The 18804-nt window shown below is 55.7% G+C and overlaps 3 protein-coding genes across 4 annotated transcripts; 1 reads left to right on the forward strand and 2 right to left on the reverse strand.

The window, feature by feature from the left end:
• The first annotated feature begins 5155 nt into the window (after positions 1-5155).
• On the forward strand, positions 5156-11281 carry TSPAN10 (tetraspanin 10). Its single transcript, XM_087441898.1, is given in 6 exon segments — positions 5156-5191; positions 6925-7368; positions 7370-7542; positions 8986-9296; positions 10601-10613; positions 11164-11281. Coding segments are annotated over 6 exon segments (1095 nt in total).
• Positions 10864-12670, reverse strand: PDE6G (phosphodiesterase 6G). The gene is made up of 3 exons (XM_014789432.2): positions 12481-12670; positions 11951-11991; positions 10864-11491 (listed from the first exon to the last, which is right to left on the reverse strand). Exons 1-3 carry the CDS (start codon positions 12624-12626, stop codon positions 11415-11417), a joined length of 264 nt encoding a protein of 87 aa, XP_014644918.1. The 5' UTR covers positions 12627-12670; the 3' UTR covers positions 10864-11414.
• Positions 12671-17133: 4463 nt separating this feature from the next.
• On the reverse strand, positions 17134-18778 carry OXLD1 (oxidoreductase like domain containing 1). 2 transcript variants are annotated; one of them, XM_014789360.2, is made up of 2 exons: positions 18699-18778; positions 17134-17733 (listed from the first exon to the last, which is right to left on the reverse strand). In XM_014789360.2, exons 1-2 carry the CDS (start codon positions 18756-18758, stop codon positions 17314-17316), a joined length of 480 nt encoding a protein of 159 aa, XP_014644846.1. In that variant the 5' UTR covers positions 18759-18778; the 3' UTR covers positions 17134-17313. The 2 variants fall into 2 exon arrangements, with proteins under 2 accessions (XP_014644846.1, XP_087297905.1); XM_087441779.1 differs by lacking the exon at positions 18699-18778 and adding an exon at positions 18366-18661.
• Between the last annotated feature and the right edge of the window lie 26 nt (positions 18779-18804).

Genomic DNA, 18804 nt, shown 5'->3' on the forward strand with positions numbered 1-18804 from the left:
ACCTCTGCCGCTCAGACGGGCCTCATGCTTGGCTTAATGCTCTGCTGTGACCGTCTCGAAATTTTTAGTAATTTTCAACAAGGAGCTCTACAGTTTCATTTTGCACTGGGCCCTGCAAATTTCGTAGCTCACCTTGCATATGATTGTGAAAAAAAGTTATGAAAAGCCCTAAGAGGCTAAAATCTATGTTTTTAACCCCATGTTTCGATTTCTGATTGTATTTATTTATCTCCTGTGCTGAAAAAAGTTAGGAAATTGTTACTATCATTTCCTCCCCATCCCCGCCTCTTAATTTCACTGATTTTGTTATTACTGCTACAAAGTCAGTGTTTATGACACATTCTGTTCCGTAACCTCAGGTCCAGTAGTTATTTGAACTTGGCTTATTCAGTCCATCAACAAATATTTATTAAGTGTCTATTTTGTGGGTGGCATGGCTCTAGTGCTGCGGATAGAGCAGTAAAGAGGTAGATCCCTGCCCTGGTGGAATCTACTAGCAGAAGGCAGACGTCAACAGATCAACATATAAATGAATAGGTGGGGCCGGCCCCGTGGCTTAGCGGTTAAGTGCGTGCGCTCTGCTACTGGCGGCCAGGGTTGGCATCCCGGGCGCGCACCGACGCACTGCCTCTCTGGCCTGGCCGCGTCCCACATACATGCAACTAGAAGGATGTGCAGCTATGACATACAACTATCTACGGTGGCTTTGGGGGAAAAATAAATAAATAAAAATTAAAAAATAAATAAATAAATAAATGAATAGGTAATGTCAGGTGATGACAAGCGCCAGGCTGACAACCAAAGCAGGAGAGGGGACGGAGGGTGGTAGGGGCTGTTTTGAATAAGATGGTCAAGAAAGACCTCTCTGAGATGAGGTTTGAGCAGGTCCCAGATGAAGTGAGCCTTGCAGGTATCTGAGGGTGAGTGGAATAGAATGAGGGGAAGCATGTGCCAAGGTCCAGGGGCCTGAGAAGTGCTGGGATGCTCCAAGAACAGCACAGGGGCTGGTGTGGCTGAGTGCAGTGAGTGAGGGCAAGGGAGGGCAGGGTCAGGAAGAGCCACGTCAGACATGCAGAAGCCTCAGGTTCTGCTCTAGGTGTGTTAGGAAGCCTTTAGAGGGGTGAGAGCCTGAACATATATGAGTGAGAGCAGAGGAGATGAGCTCTACATTTTAGGATTCTTCTGGAGGCTGAGTGGAGAAGAGACAGTGGGGAAGGGCGAGGAGGAGAAGCAAGGAGACCCTGGAGGAGACTGATGTGAGAGTCCAGAGGACAGTTCATGGTGGCAGCGAAGGTGGAGAGGTGGCTGGACCCAGGACAGACATTGGAGGAAGAGCTGATAGGCTGCCCGAAGGACTGGTTTTCCTTCTGCTGACATACATCCTTCTACTTACTACTTTCCCTGTTCTTCTTGTACGGACGGCATGGCCTCCGATCTTCTTGCTTCTCTTATAACCAAAGGTACCCCTTATACAGAAGGGCACTGCTATGTCTTCTTCATGATGTCTCCTGCTGTGGTCGTGTTTGAGCACTGCCTGATGACAGACACATTATTCTATGACACACTGCTTACTTTTTAACCTCTATTATGTTATTGTGAGGGTATTATATTGATTTTTTAAAGTTATCTTAGTTGTATTAGTTTTCTGGTTGCTGCCATAACAAAATACCACAGACTGGGTGGCTTAAATTTATTTTCTCACAGTTCTGGAGGCTGGGAGTCCGTGATCAAGGTGACAGCCAGATTGTGAGGATTTCTCTGAGGCCTCTCCCCTTGGCTTGCAGACAGTTGCCTTCTCCCTGTATCCTTCCTCTGTGTTCAAACATCCCTGGTGTCTCTCCATGAGTCCCAATTTCCTCTTCTTATAAGGATATTGGAGAGCCAGCCCTGTGGCGTAGCAGTTAAGTGCGCGCGCTCCGCTGCTGGCGACCCAGGTTCGGATCCTGGGCGCGCAGTGACGCACAGCTTGTCAGGCTATGCTGTGGCGGCGTCCCATATCAAGTGGAGGAGGATGGGCACAGATGTTAGCCCAGGACCAGTCTTCCTCAGCAAAAAGAGGAAGATTGGCAGATGTTAGCTCAGGGCTGATCTTCCTCACAAAAATATTTTAAAAAAGGATATTGGAGTCAGGCCCACCTCAATGGCCTCATTTTAAGTTAATTATCTCTTCAAAGGCCCTTTCTCCAAGTCACATTCGAGGTACTGGGGTTGGAACTTCAACATGTGAATTTGAGGGAACACAATTCAGCCCACAACCGTGGCAGTGACTATAATTTCATCCAGTATCAGGACAGGACTACAATGGAGCTGGAGAGGTGATGGCCGTCAACCTGAGAGCCTGGCTTTGGAGCCAGATGCAGCTTTGGTGTGTCACCTTCGGGGAAGAGGTGAGTGATGATTTGACTACAAGGTCTAATCTCCAGCTCCCGTCCTTGCCCTGACCTTCTGCCCACAGCTCAGCAGCCTGAGTGGGCCTTTTAAAGCATGAGTCAGGTCAAGATGCTTTTCTACTCGACGCCCTTCGTCTCCCCATCTCACTTGGAGCAAAATCCATCCTGCTTCAAGCTTACCAGGGTTGCTCCCACCTAAGGCACTTCCCATGCCTGAACGCTCTTCCAGCACATGGCCGTGTCGTGTGTGCTGGGAGCACCGCCCAGACCCACACTTAGACTGAAGCTGCTGAGAGTGTGAACGGCTGAACTGCCCTTGCCGCAGATCACTGTCCGGTCCCCAGGCAGCCCCTGCCCAACAACAGTGGATGGCTATCAAGGCCCAGCCCCTTGTCTCAATTTAGGACAACTCTGCAGGCCATCCCAGCTTCAGAGCTCCTCATGGGATCACCGAGGCCTTTGTTGTGACTGCCTGACAGCTCACCTTCTCCCTCCGCCCAGTCCTGCCTCCTTGGCAGATGTGGATCCTGAGAGCACTCCCTGGTCACCTTCTCAGAGTGGGCCTCTCAGGGGACTCGACCTGAGACAATCCATATGGCTTGTTTCCTTGCTTCCTTAGGTTTCTTTTCAGTAATCATCGTCTTATTTTTTTTAATTGACGTGAAATTCACATGACATACAATTGATCATCTTAAAGTGAAAAAATCAGTAGCATTTAGTGCATTCGCAATGTTGTACAACCACCTCCTCTATCTAGTCCTAAAGTATTTTCATCACCCCAAAAGGAAACTCATCCTACTCAGCAGTAGCTCTCTCCCCACTCCTAGCCCCTGGCAACCACCAATCTTCATTCTGTCTCCATGGCTTTACCTATTCTGAATATTTTATATAAAGGGAATTATATGATATGTGGACTTTTGTGTTTGGCTTGTTTCAACTGAGGGTAATATTTTCAAGGTTCATCCGTGTTATAGTGTGTATCAGTGCTTCATTCCTTTTTATGGCTGAATATATTCCACTGTGTGCAAAGACCACATTTTGTTTATCCATTCTTCGTTGATAGACATCTGGGTTGTTTCCACCTTTTGGCAACTGCAAATAATGCTGCCTTGAAAATGCATATATATATATATATTTCTTTGAGTCCTTGTTTAAAATTCTTTTGGGTATATATTTGCCTCAGAGCCAGATGTCTTCTCACAGTGAGGCCCTCCGTGATCACCTTATATAAGATACCACCACCCCACACTCTTTATCTCCCTTTCCTTGCTTCATAACTCTTATGACCATAAAAAATAGCATATATTTACTTATTTATTCACTTACTTTATGACTTCCCTGTACTAGAATGTAAGCTCCTGGTGACTGGGGATTGTCAGGTTTTCTCACAGCTGTATGACCAGGGCTCAGAACAGTCCTGACATAGAACAAAACCTTGTATCAGTTATCTCTTGTCACAGTAATGCTGTGTAACGAGCTCTCTCCAAACCTAGTGGCTTAAAACAACAACGGCTTCCTTGGCTCACAATCCTGCCTGTCAGAAATTTAGGCCAGGCTCAGCCTGTGGTTGTCCTGTGGGAAGCTCGTGGGGGAACATGAAGCAAAAACAGAGATAACTAGTAAACAAAGCAAAATCGAGCACATTAGAGTAGAAGCGAAAAGTGCTCCAAAAGCCCAGAAAAGGGAAGGCTCCCTGGGCAGGGGGTGGTCTGGAGCTGGATACAGGGAGGAGATTTCGAGGGACAGCAAAGGTCAGGTCACACCAGTGTGGGGCCATTTGGGGCGAGCAAGCAGCCATGTGGCTGGATTATAAAGTGGCAGGTAAAGCAAGGAAGAGAGGCTGAACGCTAAACCCCACAGGGGAGGATGGTAGAGATGGGATGGGGCAGGAGGCGTGCCCCGAGAGGTCACCCTCTCTCCCGCCATGAAAACACACATGTGCAGAGGGTCTCCTCCCAGTCTCTGTCCCAACGACGTCCAGAGGTGCCCAGAAGCCAACAACTGACATACACATTATAACCTCACAAACGGAACAAGGGAGGTGTGGGAACATGCATGCCCAAGTAGGTGGGGATCTGCTCTGAGCTTTCCTTCCCACCACTGTCCAAGCCACTGAGAGAGGACCAGCTGAAACAGTCAGAGTCTCAAGCACACCCTCTGTCCGTCCGCTAGGTGGATCTGTGGCCAGCGTCCTTCCCGGCACTAGGGCACAATGGTGCCCACGACAAAATCCTGCCCCTGAAAAGTTCAGAGGGTGGGGGAGCCCAGGCACCACAAAACCAAGAAGGACGTGAGCTGGCCAGTAGATATTGTCTCATTCTTACCATGAATAAATCAGGGGAATAAACTGGCATTTAGCTGTGGGCAGGTCTCCGGGACTGTTCCTGTGAACAAGGGTCTGATCTCCTGGGTGTGCTAATGGAACAGCCGTGAGCCTGCCAGGCTGAGGCCCACCCTGGGGTCCTGTAGTGATGGCCATGAAGCCGGCACCCTGACAGCCCCACCCACATCGTGCCTGCGCAGAACTTCAGGGAATCCACAGAGTGAGGCCAAGAATCTGGGCTTGAGAAGAAAGATTGTCTGCATCTCAGCAAGCAGAGGCTGTCTTAAGCCCTAAAATGTGACTCCTCACATGATCCTGTCGTGACTGCAGCATCCTGGGGGTGCTCACAGCTCACAGAGCGGCCAGGGACACAGGAGCACCAGCCCTGGTGTCCCAGCCAGAGAGGCTGGGCAGGGGACCAATGCACCTGTCCTGGTGGAGGATGGAAGAGGGGGAAGGGAGCCCCCTGCTGTCCCAGGTAAGCCAGAGCCTTGGTGGCCTCACCTGGAGTTGGAGATGTCCCCGGCCCTAGGGCCCGTGGGAGGCCCCTGGGCCCAGTTCTCGCCCACCCAGGTCCCCAGCCCCACCACAAGCCTTGCTGTGTGCTGGGGTTAGCCAGGAGGTGGACGCCCACGAGATGCTGCTAAGATTGGGGTTGGGATTTTACCAATCAGACGCCTTCACCTCACCCAGCACCCTGTTCAGACTCTGAAATGTGATCCAGCCTTGTCTTTGCATTTGACACTGTGTGGGGTGTGTCCATGCCCCGAGGAAAGTGCACACCCAGGGCTTGGTCCCCCTTCACCTGTGACCTACCCCCCAGGCCCCTCAGCCTTCTCACCTCCCCTGTGGCCCTTTCCCCACTGCTCCTGTTTGCTCAGCCCAGTGCTGGTCGCTCGACAAGGGATTGGGTAGACCACTGGCTCAGGGTGCAGGAGGGACTAAAGGCCAACATCCCTCCCACCGGACCGTGGAGCTTCAAGGCGACCTCCCCGGCCCACGCCCACTCCCATGGCCTCTCCAGCCCCAGTCCACCCAACCTGGGAGCAGCTTGTCCTTCTGCTCCTACTGACTTGTTGGCATCTAGGGGGCTGATAAATAACCCTCCTTTCCTCTGCTCTGAGTTCAGAATAAATGAAGCATCAATGCAGAGTCAGACAGGTGGGGGGTGAGGGGACGGGCTTCTTCCTGGTAAACGAGACTGGAATGGGACCCCTGCCCAGATGGGGCAGCGGCTTCCTAATCCTTCCCCCATGCAAATTTCATCACCAGCAGAACTGGGTGCCTGTGGGTCTCCCCAGCGGGGGCCGGCAGGGGCAGGCTGTCCCTCTCCTCCTGCAGAGAGAGACCAGAAGGCCCTCTCACACCTGCCTGCGGGGAAAGGGGGTCGGGTGAGGAGGAAGGGGCAGGGAGATCTGAAATTGAGATTGTCCATTAAGGGGCCAAGTAGAACAGGATTCACAGCTTCTCCAAACCTCACCGATCAATGAGCCACTCCTCTGTGGGGGAGTTGAGGGGGGGAAAGGTCCCCAACATTCAGCACCCCTTTACTATTCACCTTGGTACAGCCAGGGGCCCCCAGGCTTGGCTGAGTGTCCTGCTAGAGGGTGAGGTGGAAGCGCCTACATCCCACAGAGCCCTGGTCTCCTGGTGGCCCTTCTCCCTGTCCTGGGAGCCGGGTGGCCGGGGCCCTGGCCTGTCCCTCACTGCCATGGGCCCAGCACAGCATCTGCACTCAGTTAGTGGGGCTGACCGAGTGGATCCTGAGACATCAGGACTGGTTTCAGAGGCAGAAAAGGTGGTCACTTGGGCCAGCCTCTGGCCTGGGTGGAAAAGCCCCTGGTGACCGCATGTTTCATCACACAAGTGCAGAGGGCAGAGGGGAGAGGTGTGCCTTGATGGAACACTCATTTCCCATAATCGCCTTGCTTAATCTCCACCGCAGACTTGCAGGGCATAGTACTCTCCCTGTTCTAAAGGAGCTGGGTCCCTCACTGTCCCCTCTGCTGCATGGCCAAGCAGGACAAGCCTGGAGGCTCCCATGTCCCAGCCACCTAGGATCCCTGAGCACCCCTTCCCCCTCTACTGTCCAGCTTCCTCCCCACTGTAGGCTCTACCCCTTGCTGTGAGGGTTCCTCCCTGCTTATTATCAGGGGTCTATATGAATAGGGTGGCAATGGTGAGGTCTCCCTGGTCCTCCTCACTCTGTAGGATGCTGGGTGCCAGGAGCCACCCCTCTCTGGGAACAGCCCACTCACTTCAAGCCGCCTGGGTCCAGCACTCCAGGAGGGCCAGGCCTGGAGGGCAGGCATTGGGGGAGACCTTGGGGGAGGCCTCAGAGGAGGCCTGGCCCCCTTCATCCCCTGGGTAAGCAGTTACCTCAAGTGCCTGACCTTCTTGTCCAACTTCCTCCTCTCTCTGCTCAGCCTGCTGGCCCTGGCCATTGGGCTCTGGGGCCTGGCCATCAAGGGGTCTCTGGGACATAGTTGGGGAGGCCCCCTGCCTGCAGACCCCATGCTGGGGCTGGTGCTGGGGGCGCTGGTGGTCAGTGCAGTAAGCCTGGTGGGTTGCCTGGGCACCCTCTGCGAGAATGCCTGCCTGCTGCGCTGCTTCTCCGGGGGCCTTCTCGCTTTTCTGGTGCTGGAGGCCGTGGTGGGGGGCCCTGGTGGTGGCCCTCTGGGGCCCACTGCAGGATGGCCTGGAGCATGCCCTGCGTGTGGCCGTCATCCACTACCAGGACGACGCAGACCTGCGCTTCCTCATCGATCAAGTCCAGCTCGGGCTGCAGTGCTGCGGGGCCGCCTCCTACCAGGACTGGCAGTGGAACCTGTGGTGCCGGAGCCTGAGAGGGAGCCAGCAGGGTCCCCGGGGCTGGAGGGGAGGTCGGGCCCCACATGAGTGGGGCACACACTCATGTATGCACACATGCACATGAACACACTTGGGCCCAGCCAGAGCCAGGTGGACACGCAGGGATGTTAATGGAGAAGCTCAGCCAGCAGACTTAGAGAGTCATTTTTGGGGGGTTTTCTTTGGTAAAGACATCATACAAAACACCTCAATGCCAAATGAAAGTAACTTTTAGGTTAATTCAGGATGTCGTTCCGGACCACAACTCTGCAGTTCTCCCTCCACTGTGTGTGTTTAAGTACTGTCTGCTCAGGCATGCAAAGCAGTATATTTTTTACATTCTGCTCGAGGATATCTGTTTTGTCAACTATCCCCAGTGCACAGACACCCAGGGCAGCACCTACTCTCTGCATGACGCCCACAACAGATGGTATATGCCCCTCCCTTGGGCCTTCCTGGTGTGCGTATCCAAGGGAAACTGACCACGAGAGATGGAGTCACACAGAGACTCTTGAAAACCAGCAATCTGTACCCAACAGTCACTAAAATGTGTTGGGCCCTTCTGTGTGCCAGGCTCTCTAGAAGCATCCACATGGGTTGTTCTTGTTTGGTGGCTGTGTGTGACCTTGGATCAGTGGCAGCCCCCTGTGGTGTTGTGGCCACCTGTCCTTCAAGCCCCTGCCTTATGAGATCCACTCTTCTGGGAGATGAGACAGTGCCTGTGAGGGAGGGCGAGGGGGACAAGACTGCAGGTCACAGGGCCCTGGATACCTGTCGGAGGCCAAGGGCAACTGGGGACTGTGACTAGAGCAACACTCCTTGGCGGTCCTGGGAGCTCCTCCCAAGCCTCCCACCTCTTGTGGCTGTCCAGTTCTGCCCTCACTCCCCTGCTATGACCCGCTGGCCACTATGGAGGCCTCTGTCGGGCCTCAACCCACGTTCTCCTGCTCCAGCTCTGCTGCTCAAACCAACTCAGCAGCATCTCTCGAGCCAGGCCATCTTATTTCCACCCCTCATCAATGCTTGTCTCCCCTTCCACCATTTCATTAAATATGGCCCTTCTAGCCAAGAAGCTATTGCACGTGCCTGCACGTGCAGAGGGCTACCACATGCCAGGATCAATTATAGAAAGCTGGGTATTGTGTGTGTGTCTGAGTGTGCAAAGCATGTGTGCATGTGCATATGTGCATGTGTGTACATGCATGCCTGTGTGCATGTGTGTGCACAGCATGTGTGTGCATTCATGCCTGTGTATATGCATGCATGCATGTGTGCATGTGCACGAGTGTGTGGGCATGCATGTGTGCCTGTGTGTGTGTGTGGCCCTGGAAGCTTGAAGGTAGGTGGGAGACACTCCATGCAGCACTGGGTCCCAGCACAATGGGCACTGCCCTCCAGCCTGACACCCCGTGCATGCTGCAGGATCTTTAACTGCAGCTCCCCCAGGGTCCAGGCCTGCAGCCTTCCTGCCTCCTGCTGCATCAACCCCTGGGAAGATGGAGCCTCTGTCAACGAGCAGTGTGGCCTTGGGGCCCTGGGCCTGGATGAGGATGCAGCTCAGACAGTGGTCCACCCGGAGGGCTGTGGCCCCCCACTCCGACAGTGGCTGTGAGGGAATATCTGGGCTGTGGGCGGCTACTTGATTGTGGTCGTGGTGGTCCAAGGGGCAGAGCTCCTGCTGGCCCTGGCTGGCTGCAAGGGGACAGCAGAGAGCCCTGGAGTGGACGGGGAGGGTAGGCCTGTCCACTGCAGTTCCAGACCTGATGCCCAGCCCTCTGCCAAGCCATCTGGGGATGACTGGGAGGAGGGACAAAAGACGGGGGGCACCAGGAGGGGGTCTGGGGCTGCAGGCCTTCCCTCCCTTCCCAGGGAAGGCATCAGAGTAACCTGTGTGGGTACTTGTGGACGTGAACCTTGAACACCCAAGCCTCCTACACCTGCTGGGCCTCCGCTCCCTGGGGTCCCCTATCCCCAAGGGCCCGGCCTGCCTGCTTCCTTCTCAGTTCTGTTGTTTCCCTGAGGCCGGGCTAGAATGAGTCCCTAGCGGCCGCTTGATTTTGCTCTGTTTTGGAGGCTTTGCCCCTGGATCCACCGACTCACACTCCTGCTCACTTGCAAGCGCCACTGTGGACTAAGTGTAGACCGACCCCCAACAGGTGCTGCCTGGCCAGCGTCTGCCTCCCACATAGGGTGCCAGGCAAAACCACCTGGCTGGCAGGGAGAATGGGATGGCTTGGGGACTGGATGAAACCTTGCTGCTGAGCCCCCAACTCTGGGCTCGCCTATGAGGTCCCACCTCTGAGGCCCACCTCCCACCTGCCTCTGAGGCCAGCCTCCGACCCCCACCTTCAAGGCCCACTCCTGAGACCAGCTCCTCACCACAGCCTGGCATCTTCCCTCCTCTGTGGCTACCTCCCCCTTTCCTGTCCATTGTGGCGGTGAGGGTGAGGCCCAGGCCTCTCCCTCCAGGATGCTTTTTGGGGGGGGGTAGTAAATGTTACTGAGATGTATCATTCATACAGTAAATTGCACCAATCTTAAGTGGGCAGCATGAGGAATTCTTACCTATCTAAACACCTGTGGAACCACCACCAGGTCAAGATCTAGCCCCAGCAGGCTTCCTCGTCCTCTCCCTGTGGTCACCCCTGCTTGGACTTCATCACCTTTGGTTAGTGTGGCCTTTTCTGGCTTTCACATAAATGGGATCACTGAGGGCCCTTTCTGAGAGTCACCATCTGGTTACTGCACCTGGTCCATGTGACATGCATTTGGGTGGCTTCTGGATGATGACCACTGCTAGGGACAATTATGCACAGGTCTCCATGTGGAAGAGTGCCCCTGCTTCTCCTGGCTGTGGTGTCAGGAGTGGAATTGCCGGGTCACGAGTGGGCGCCTGTCCAGCTTTAATGGACACTAAGGACAGGCTGGCTGGGCCACTGGGTGAGTTACCCAATCTCTCTGCACCTTTTTCCTTGCCTGTGAGGAGGGGATAGATGTTCTCTCCTCCTGGCGTGAGCTGTTCTTGGGCCTTGTCCAGTCCCTCCCTCTCGGTGAGGCCTGCTCTGGCCACGGGAGTGCGTGGGGCTGCCTGCCTTGCCCCAGCCCTGGCCTGGCTGTGTGTGTCCCCAGCCATCAGGGGCCCAGGCTCAGTGCCCGAGTGGTTTTCTTCCCTCTCAGCCTGGCTAGGCCCCCCCTGCCCCCACTGCCCTGCACCTTCATCCATACGCTCCTGCTGAAGTGACCCACACTCTTGGCCCTGCCCCCACTCACAACACGCCCCAAACAATCAAGTAGGGGCACAAAATTTTATTTTGAAACAGGGACAGCAAGCATGGGCAATGTTGGAAAGGGCAAGCTCCTGCCGGCGTGATGGGTTTGGAGTGGCCTTGCTCTCTCGCTCAGGCCCCCAGGACTCCTGCCGCCCACTACGCCAGACCCAAGGGCACCTGCTGGGAAGGGCTAGTGGGAGAGGCTTGTTCTCACTCCCAGATGGGTAGGACAGGGGGCTAGGGTGTGGGGGACACTCCTGGGAGGCCCTCCCTGGCTTTCCAGCCCCCAGAGGAGAGGGTCTGGGGTCCAGTTCCCCCTCTCTGAGGGCAGGCCTGAGAAGCATGGGCCACAGTCTCTGGAAATTAAGCAGGGCCTGGCCGGCTCCAAGAGGGCGTCCTTCGGGGAGATGGTGGGCTCCTGGGAACTGGCGTCCAACGGCCTGAGGTAGCCGCCCTGCACAAGTCTCCAGATACAGTCTGGGCAATCTGGACACGTTGGACGGGGGGGTGGGCCTCCTTCACAGGAATCCTGAGCAGGAGTCAGAGCGGGCAGCAGGATGCAGGGTCCCGGGACCCTGGGTGCTAGATGATTCCGTACTGGGCCAGCTCGTGCAGCTCCAGGTGGTTGAAGGCCTCCCATGGGCAGATGACCGTGATGTCTGCAGGAGAAGGGGGCCAGTGGGTCCAGGAGGGAGCCACCATCGTTCGGGGCCCTGCTGTCTACACCCAAAGTGGTGAGACTACAGGTGTTGGGTGTAGAGCCCTCCTCCCAGGACCCATAAGCTTTTGGGGGGCTGTGGAGTGGGCACCCTGCCCCAGAAGAGTGGGTACAGCAGGCCCAAGGGAGGGGCTAGAGGAAAGTGGGCCTTGCTGCTGGGGGGAGGGGGACAGCAAGGGCTCCCCGTTCTTTTCCAGCCCCTCCAAGCACCTGGTTTGAATCACGAATGGGAACAACGCCACTTCAGTGGAGCCTGAAGCTTGATGTTGGGGGAGAAAATGAACGACAGGCTGGGGGCAGCACCCTAAATAAGCCTGGGCCTGAGAAAACAAGGGATGCTAGGCCAGGGCACACCGGTGGTTGAAAGGGGGACCAGGGCAGACCCTAGCAGCCATCATACCTGTTCCCAGGCCTTCCATTCCAGGGATGTCGTCCCCAAACCTGCAAGGACAGAGCGGTCAGGGACAGTGGCCAGGAAGAGAGCAGTGTGGGGACACGTGAGGGCATACGTGTACTCTAGTGCAGGTTTCTGAGAGCATGGTGTGTCTGGGAGTATGTCCCTGGTGTGTACACGTGGGCTGTGAGTATGTGTGCAGGGACACGCGTCGGTTGGTGGGGCTGTGGCTGAGTCTCAGGTGGGAGTGGGTGTTTTCCAGACCTGTTGGCAATACCAGCTAGAGAGGGTGACAGGAGCTCTCCGAGCCCCACCTGTCCCCCATGCTGGAGAGTGGGGGTCTCTGAGACACGCCGGGCTCAGGCCCTCAGGAACTGCCCCATCCCATTAGCACGATGGGACCACCCTCAGCCAGGAAAGGGTGGCTGAGGCCCCTCCCCAGCCCTCCCAGCTAAAGCACAGTCCCATCCTCCTGTGCAGCCTGGGGCTGGGCCTCCACCCCCTCACAGAGGCACCCCTCTCCCAGCTCTGCTTACCCTTGGACGCCTTTCTTAGGGGGCTTGCTCTTGAACTGCCTGGTTTGTCGCTGCTTAAATTTGGGGGGCCCTTTCCTGGGAGTGACGGGCCCCCCGGTCACCCTGGTGGCCGACCGGACCTCGGCCTTAGGCAGCTCCAGGTTCATGGCCAGGCTGGCAGAGACCCTGTGGTGACCTCTGGCTTCTGGACTCCCTCACACGGTGGGCTGGGGGCAGACCAGGCCAGGGGTCCCAGTCAGCCCTCCTGCTCCCCACCCCACTCAGAGGTCTCAACCCACCAGAGCAGAGAAAACCCCAAAACATGAGACCCAGCCCTGCCGGCCCTCGGTGTGACCCAGACAGCAGCCCCCCAGCAGCTCCTCATGGGGCTCCACTCAAGGCCAGGCAGGGGAATGAGAATGCTCGGTGACCCCTAAGTGTACCCTCTCCTCACGTCTCCCCCTACTCCTGCGTTCTGCCTCCTAATCCACGGGGGTTGGGACAGTCGGTCTCATTCATGGTGGTATGCTGACGCCCATGATGAATGTGCCAGTGATGATGAAGAATGACAGGAGAAACGGGAGGGCAGGGTGCCCGGGCAGAGCAGGGCCATTTCAGAATGAGATGCCCAGCTGAGCTGTGTAACCCTCACCCCGAGCAGTATCTTCCCTCTGCTGGTAAATCCTCTGGCAGCTCACTGTGCTTGGAGCCCACTCTGGGCACCAGCGTCACCTGCATGGCTCAGGCGTGGCTGAGCAGGTCTCAGCTGCTCCAGATGAGGCCAGTGTCCTTGCACCCACCTCAAAAGGTGACCTCCCCTCTTCCCCCCCGGAGCATCTTCCCAGATGCCCTAAGCCCCAGTAACCTTGGCCAAGGGTAGCTCAGCTTCCTCTAAGCCTATTAACACCAGAGGGAGACTCTAATCCCTCAGGGGCCACTGTGAGCCCAGAAGGTCCTGGGGCTAAGCACATGACAGACAGGAGCCACTGCCCCTGGCACTGGAGGCCCCAGTCTCCACCTCTTGGGTCCCCTTTCTTGCCCCGACCCCGTCTTGTGGGCTGTGATGCCTGACTCCAGCCTTGGGCTACCACCAGCGGCCTGCTAGAGCATCAGGACTGAGACCAACTGGGAGGCAAGGACAGGTGGCCCCACAGGGAGCAAGGCTCACGGCAGGTGCCAGGGCACCTGGGATTGGGGTGGACCCTGCTATGGACCGTCCCTCCCTAAGGTTCAGCCTTTGTGCCAGGACTAGCACCAGCCTGGGAGGAACCAGGGCTCAGGAGCCAGATCTGCATGGGGTCTAAGGCGGATGGCAGTAGGCCTGGTGGTCCTGGCTGCTCAGACCCCATGGCACCCACTCCTCACAGCCCAGATAGAATAGGCCCAGCTGGACCCCTTCCCCAGTCCCAGGCCATAGGCCTGGTATGGGCAGCTTGGGGCCCTGATGGAGCTCCAACCACCAGATGCTGTCCCCATGGAAACTGCTGCCTGAGTTGCCCCGGCCCAGCCTGTGGCTGGTGCCCACTCAAGCTGGGTGAGCATGTGTGGTCCAAGGCTCCCAGACCATTGCTGGCCTTGGGACAGCCTGTACCACTGTTTGACATGCAGGAGCAGAGAGATGGGCTGGGCAACCTCCCTGAAGAACAGGGCGGTGGATGGACCCCCACAGACCCAGGCCTAAGTGTGGTGGTGAAGAGCCCACCTGCTCCCCACCCTGTGGGCAGATGCTCAGCTAACACCCTTGGTAAGTGGCCACCAGGAAAGGCAACCTAGGAAGGTCACTACTCACCCAGGACTGGGGCAGGTCTCAGGGGTCACGGTGTGAGTGGCCAGGCCTCCCTCAGCAGGGTGCCGGCCTGGGCATTTATCCCGCTTCTGGGTAAGCCGATTAGGACTGTGCTCTGACCCCACACTAATGAGATTGTCAGGGCCCCTGGGGCAGGCACCACTACAGAGGAGTCTGGGGGACAGGGAAGGGGCTCGGGTGTGGTCAAGGGCCTGGAGGAAGGACAAGCCAGGGATGGGGCCAGGACAGGGAGGAGAAGTGTGATCATGAACAGCCGGAGAAGGGCAGGACTCTCTTCTGAAGCCACTCAGCTTTGAAATGAAGACAAAACAGCACTGGCTGCTGTCTTGGGCCTCTCCCTCTCTTTCAGTCCTCTAACCTCTGAAGAACCTGTCTTTGTGGCCCCCAAAGCCCTGTGTAGCCTGGCCCCTATCCACTTCTTTGGCTTTACCTTTTTTTTTTTTTTTTGGTGAGGAAGATCAGCACTGAGCTAACATCCACACCAATCCTCCTCTTTTTGCTGAGGAAGACTCGCCCTGGGCTAACATCCATACCCATCTTCCTCCACTTTATATGGGACGCCGCCACAGCATGGCCTGACAAGCAGTGCCTCAGTGCGCACCCAGGATCCGAACCTGGGCCACCAGCAGCAGAGCACACACACTTAACTGCTAAGCCACAGGGCCGGCCCCTGGCCTTACCTTTCATCCCTCTCTCTTGCTCTTTGTGCTCCAATGAGCCCCTTCCACCCCAAGATATTTGCACCTGCTGCTCCCTGTGTAGTGTCTTTTTTATACTTCTCCCCTTTCCCCCAGCTCCCTCCTCTTAGGACTTCAGAGCTCTGCCCCAGTATCATTTCCCCAGGGTGACTCCTCAGACTGGACCAGGATACCTATTTCAAAGGACCTCACAGCAGCTGGAACTTTCCTTCATCACACTTATCATGTAATTGTATATTTGGATAATTCTTGTGTTAACCTCTGTCTCCCACACCAGAGTGGAATGGGAGACAGATTTCCCCTGGATCCCAGTGTCTAGCCTAGTGCCAAGTATTTCAGATGCTCAATAAGTGTCTGTGGAATGAAAGAACAAATGAATAAACGAACAAAGACAGAATCCACACTGGCAAGGTAGTTTCGGCAAGCTTGGTGCTGACACGTGCTGGCATCCTCAACCGCCATGTTTACATCTAGGAGGGGGACTGCCCCACTGCAAGGCGCAAGGCCAGTGGCTTCTCTTTGGGGATGTCTCACACTGCATGGGCCTTTGCTATGACTGGTGAATTCTAAAATAAGACTAATTTTGTCAGATCCACTGGGTGGGAAGTATACACATGTACACGTGTATACACACGTGTATATGGATACATGTATACGTGTGTATACACAGATACATATAGAAGACCTTTTGTAAATCCCTATTTTTGAGGAAAATATAGAAACCCTCTTCCTACATCTCTGAGGAAATGCCCTCTATGCTGTAAACCACTCCAGGGGGCCCTGGAGCACACCAAGCTCTGTTGTGCTGCTCTGTGTGGGGAACATCTTTCTCTTCCCGGGCTGTTTTCAAATCTCTATGATGGGGTTAGACTAGATACTGAGATAGAATCTAATAAATATGTGTCACTCTAATCACATTTCTCCGAACCCACCAAAATTCTGAATGCTGAATGACACTCATTAGCTGTCCAAGATGACAGCCTGAACTGCTGCGTGTCTTATTAGGCATTAGTACGGCAGCACATTTTGTGGTTGTCTGGTTTTATTCTATTGTCCAAGGATCTCTCTCTCTCTGTGAAATGCTGGCTTTACATTAAAGGCCCCTATCTGGGAAAGCCTGTTTATCAGCTCAAATCCCTTGTGAAGTCATATTACAATCTTAGCTTTTCCCTTAAATGAGAGCAGATAAAACAGGCATAGGGGCCGGCCCTGTGGCATAGCGGTTAAGTGCGCACACTCCGCTGCTGGTGGCCCAGGTTCGGATCCCGGGAGCGCACCGATGCACCGTTTGTCAAGCCATGCTGTGGCGGCGTCCCACACAGAGTGGAGGAAGACGGGCACAAATATCAGCTCAGGGCCAGTTTTCCTCAGCAAAAAGAGGAGGATTGGCATGGATGTTAGCTCAGGGCTGATCTTCCTCGCAAAAAAGTAAAATAAAATAAAATATTAAAAAAAAAAAAAACAGGCATAAATTCATGTAACTCTCACCCTGTCCAGGCCACTGGAATCAGAGCTTGGAGTTGTTAGGGGGAGGGGGATGACGTGGGAAACTTTCCATGGAGGAGAGTGAGCAGGAGATGGGGATGGGCAGTGAAGGCCCTAAGATAAAGTCCTACCTGGGCCGATGGTCTGGTGGCCAGGTCTGCAGCCAAGGACCAGGCTGGTGCCGGGAGGCTGGTTCTAGGGCTAATGCCTGAGACCTTCTCGTCCTTCCGCCTCAGCCAACTGCCTTGGGAGCCATGGCTAAGTGGGTTGGAAGGACTGGTGGCCAAGCAGTGCTCAGGCTCCTGCAGCTGATCTGCAGTCTTCTACCTGGTGGTAGAAGGGTGTCTCCCAGGGACCCCAGCAGCCGGACAAATGGGGTGCTTCCCAGGCTGCCTGCAGGTGTTCGTACCAAGGGCTTTGCCAATGGCAACCTCACAGGACCAGATGGCCTTCTCTCTGCCACATGCTGAGAGTAACCAGAGCTGACCTTTGGGCAAGACTTCTGGGATGCTGGGACACAATGCTGGGGTCACTGTCACTTGGACATTCAAGGAAATGAGTTTATTTCACCCTCACAGATTGGTGAAGGCTGTAGGTGTTCGGTAAGCGTCCGATGACCACCTGTACCTGTTTTCTTCGACGCAGCAACTCGAGCCTTACAGACAAGAACACAGAAGCCTCCTGTCTAACCACCACAGACAACTTATTTATTCTCAGGTAAAGTCAATAAATAACTCTTCCGGGAATATTCCCATCCGACACAAGCCCTATAAAGGGATCATGAATAAAGGAGGCCATGTTGCTTCCCAAGAAGGAACTGCCAGGCTGGAGCCCATCAGGGTGAGGGTGTCTGGCCAGGCTGGCTCAGCCTCCACTCCTCACGCGGAGCTGGATCTCCATCCTGAGAAAAGCCTTGAGGTTCTCATCAGCCACGTGCTCCTCCAGGGCGGTCAGGGCCCACTCCCCGCCGTCCTGGTAGTGCTGCAGCAGTGCCTCGGCATACTCCACCCACACGCAGTTGGGACAGCCGCTCATGCAGCAGTTTGTAGGGGGCTGGAGCTCAGGCGGCAGCGAGTACGGGTGTTCTAAGGGGCCCCCACCAGGCAGGGAGGATTTGGATTGCCTGGTGCCATCTACACCTGATTGGGAGCCCACCTCCACATGGTCCTTCCCGAACTCTCTGCAGCCTTCACGGATTCGGATCCAGGCATGGTGCCTGTGAAGAATGCTGCCACCTCTAGGAAGCCTTTGGCACCAGTCCCAGCTGGAGAGTCGGCATGGCCCCTAAGAATGCAGATAAGCATATGAGTCTCCCTGAAGCTGGTGAGGCCTCGCCTGCCTCCAGCTCTGGGGAAATTTCGGCCTCCTGTCACTGGCAGGGGACTCCATGTCCTTCTTGGCTTCCTCATTTTCTGTGTGACATTAGACAAGTTATTTCTCCTCTAGACTCAGTTTCCCCATTGTAAAATGGACATGATGGTCGGTATGAACATGACACAATATTATTCATGAGAAGTGCTGGGTTCACGGCCAGGCACTAGGTGTGCACTCCAGCAGATGGTGGGTTGAGGCGAAGCTTGGTACCCTCAGCTAAGATGACTCTGCTCCGTGCTCAGGAATGGGGCGGGGAAGGGGTGGAAGCCTGTAAGCTCCTGCGCCACACAGCCACCTCTCCCTCTCTAACCAGTACAGCCTTGCTTTTCCCCTTTGGCCATCCTGACTAATCACATCACCCCTTCATTCCTGCGTCCCTCGGTCACATGAGAAGCCCAGGCCTCCCAGATCATCTTCCAAAGCCCTCGTAGGCAGCCTTCCCTCCCTCCTCCCTCCCCAGCCCCGGTCCCCGGGTCCCCTTCGCTGCTCTGTGTGAACACTCACTGACACTGCCCAAACTTTATTTCTCTAACTCCTCTTACAAGAAGCATCAGCTCCTTGTTCACTGTGGCTTCCCCAAAGGGCTCATCCACAGCAGGCGCTCAACAGATACTCAGAACGAGTGAACGAGGTGAGAACCCGGCTGGTGCTATCCCGGCGCTCTGCCCAGCGGCAGAAAGGCCCTTCTATCACCCCGAGCGCGGTGCGGGGCGAGGGCAGATCGGACAAGAGGCGAGGCCCGCAGGCTGTCCTGCCCACCGGCGGCGCGACGGCTGCAGCCACCTCCCCAAGAGGCGGGGAGGCCAGGTGGTCAGGGCTTCTCCGGTCCCTGGCCTCCCGAGAGCGCCCCCGCCCCGGTCCCCGCCTGTACTTGCCGGCCCACGGGCAGCAGCGGCCACGGCCCTGCCTCCCCCAGCCAAGCTCCGCAGCAGCATCGATCGCGGCCCAGCCCACGGCGCACGCGCGCACCAGACCCGGGCC

The sequence above is a fragment of the Ceratotherium simum genome, chromosome 16 (assembly GCF_057802395.1).
Source record: "Ceratotherium simum simum isolate JZ-2026a chromosome 16, ASM5780239v1, whole genome shotgun sequence".
NCBI lineage: Eukaryota > Metazoa > Chordata > Mammalia > Perissodactyla > Rhinocerotidae > Ceratotherium > Ceratotherium simum.

Excerpts from the sequence above, each read along its gene's own strand:
- OXLD1 (XM_014789360.2), bottom strand. The coding sequence starts at position 18,758 with ATGCTGCTGCGGAGCTTGGCTGGGGGAGGCAGGGCCGTGGCCGCTGCT. Across the intron at positions 17,734-18,698 it reads CCGCTGCTGCCCGTGGGCCG|GGGCCATGCCGACTCTCCAG; the intron begins GCAAGTACAGGC and ends CTGCATTCTTAG.
- PDE6G (XM_014789432.2), bottom strand. The coding sequence starts at position 12,626 with ATGAACCTGGAGCTGCCTAAGGCCGAGGTCCGGTCGGCCACCAGGGTG. Across the intron at positions 11,992-12,480 it reads CCTAAGAAAGGCGTCCAAGG|GTTTGGGGACGACATCCCTG; the intron begins GTAAGCAGAGCT and ends CTGTCCTTGCAG. Across the intron at positions 11,492-11,950 it reads AATGGAAGGCCTGGGAACAG|ACATCACGGTCATCTGCCCA; the intron begins GTATGATGGCTG and ends CTTCTCCTGCAG.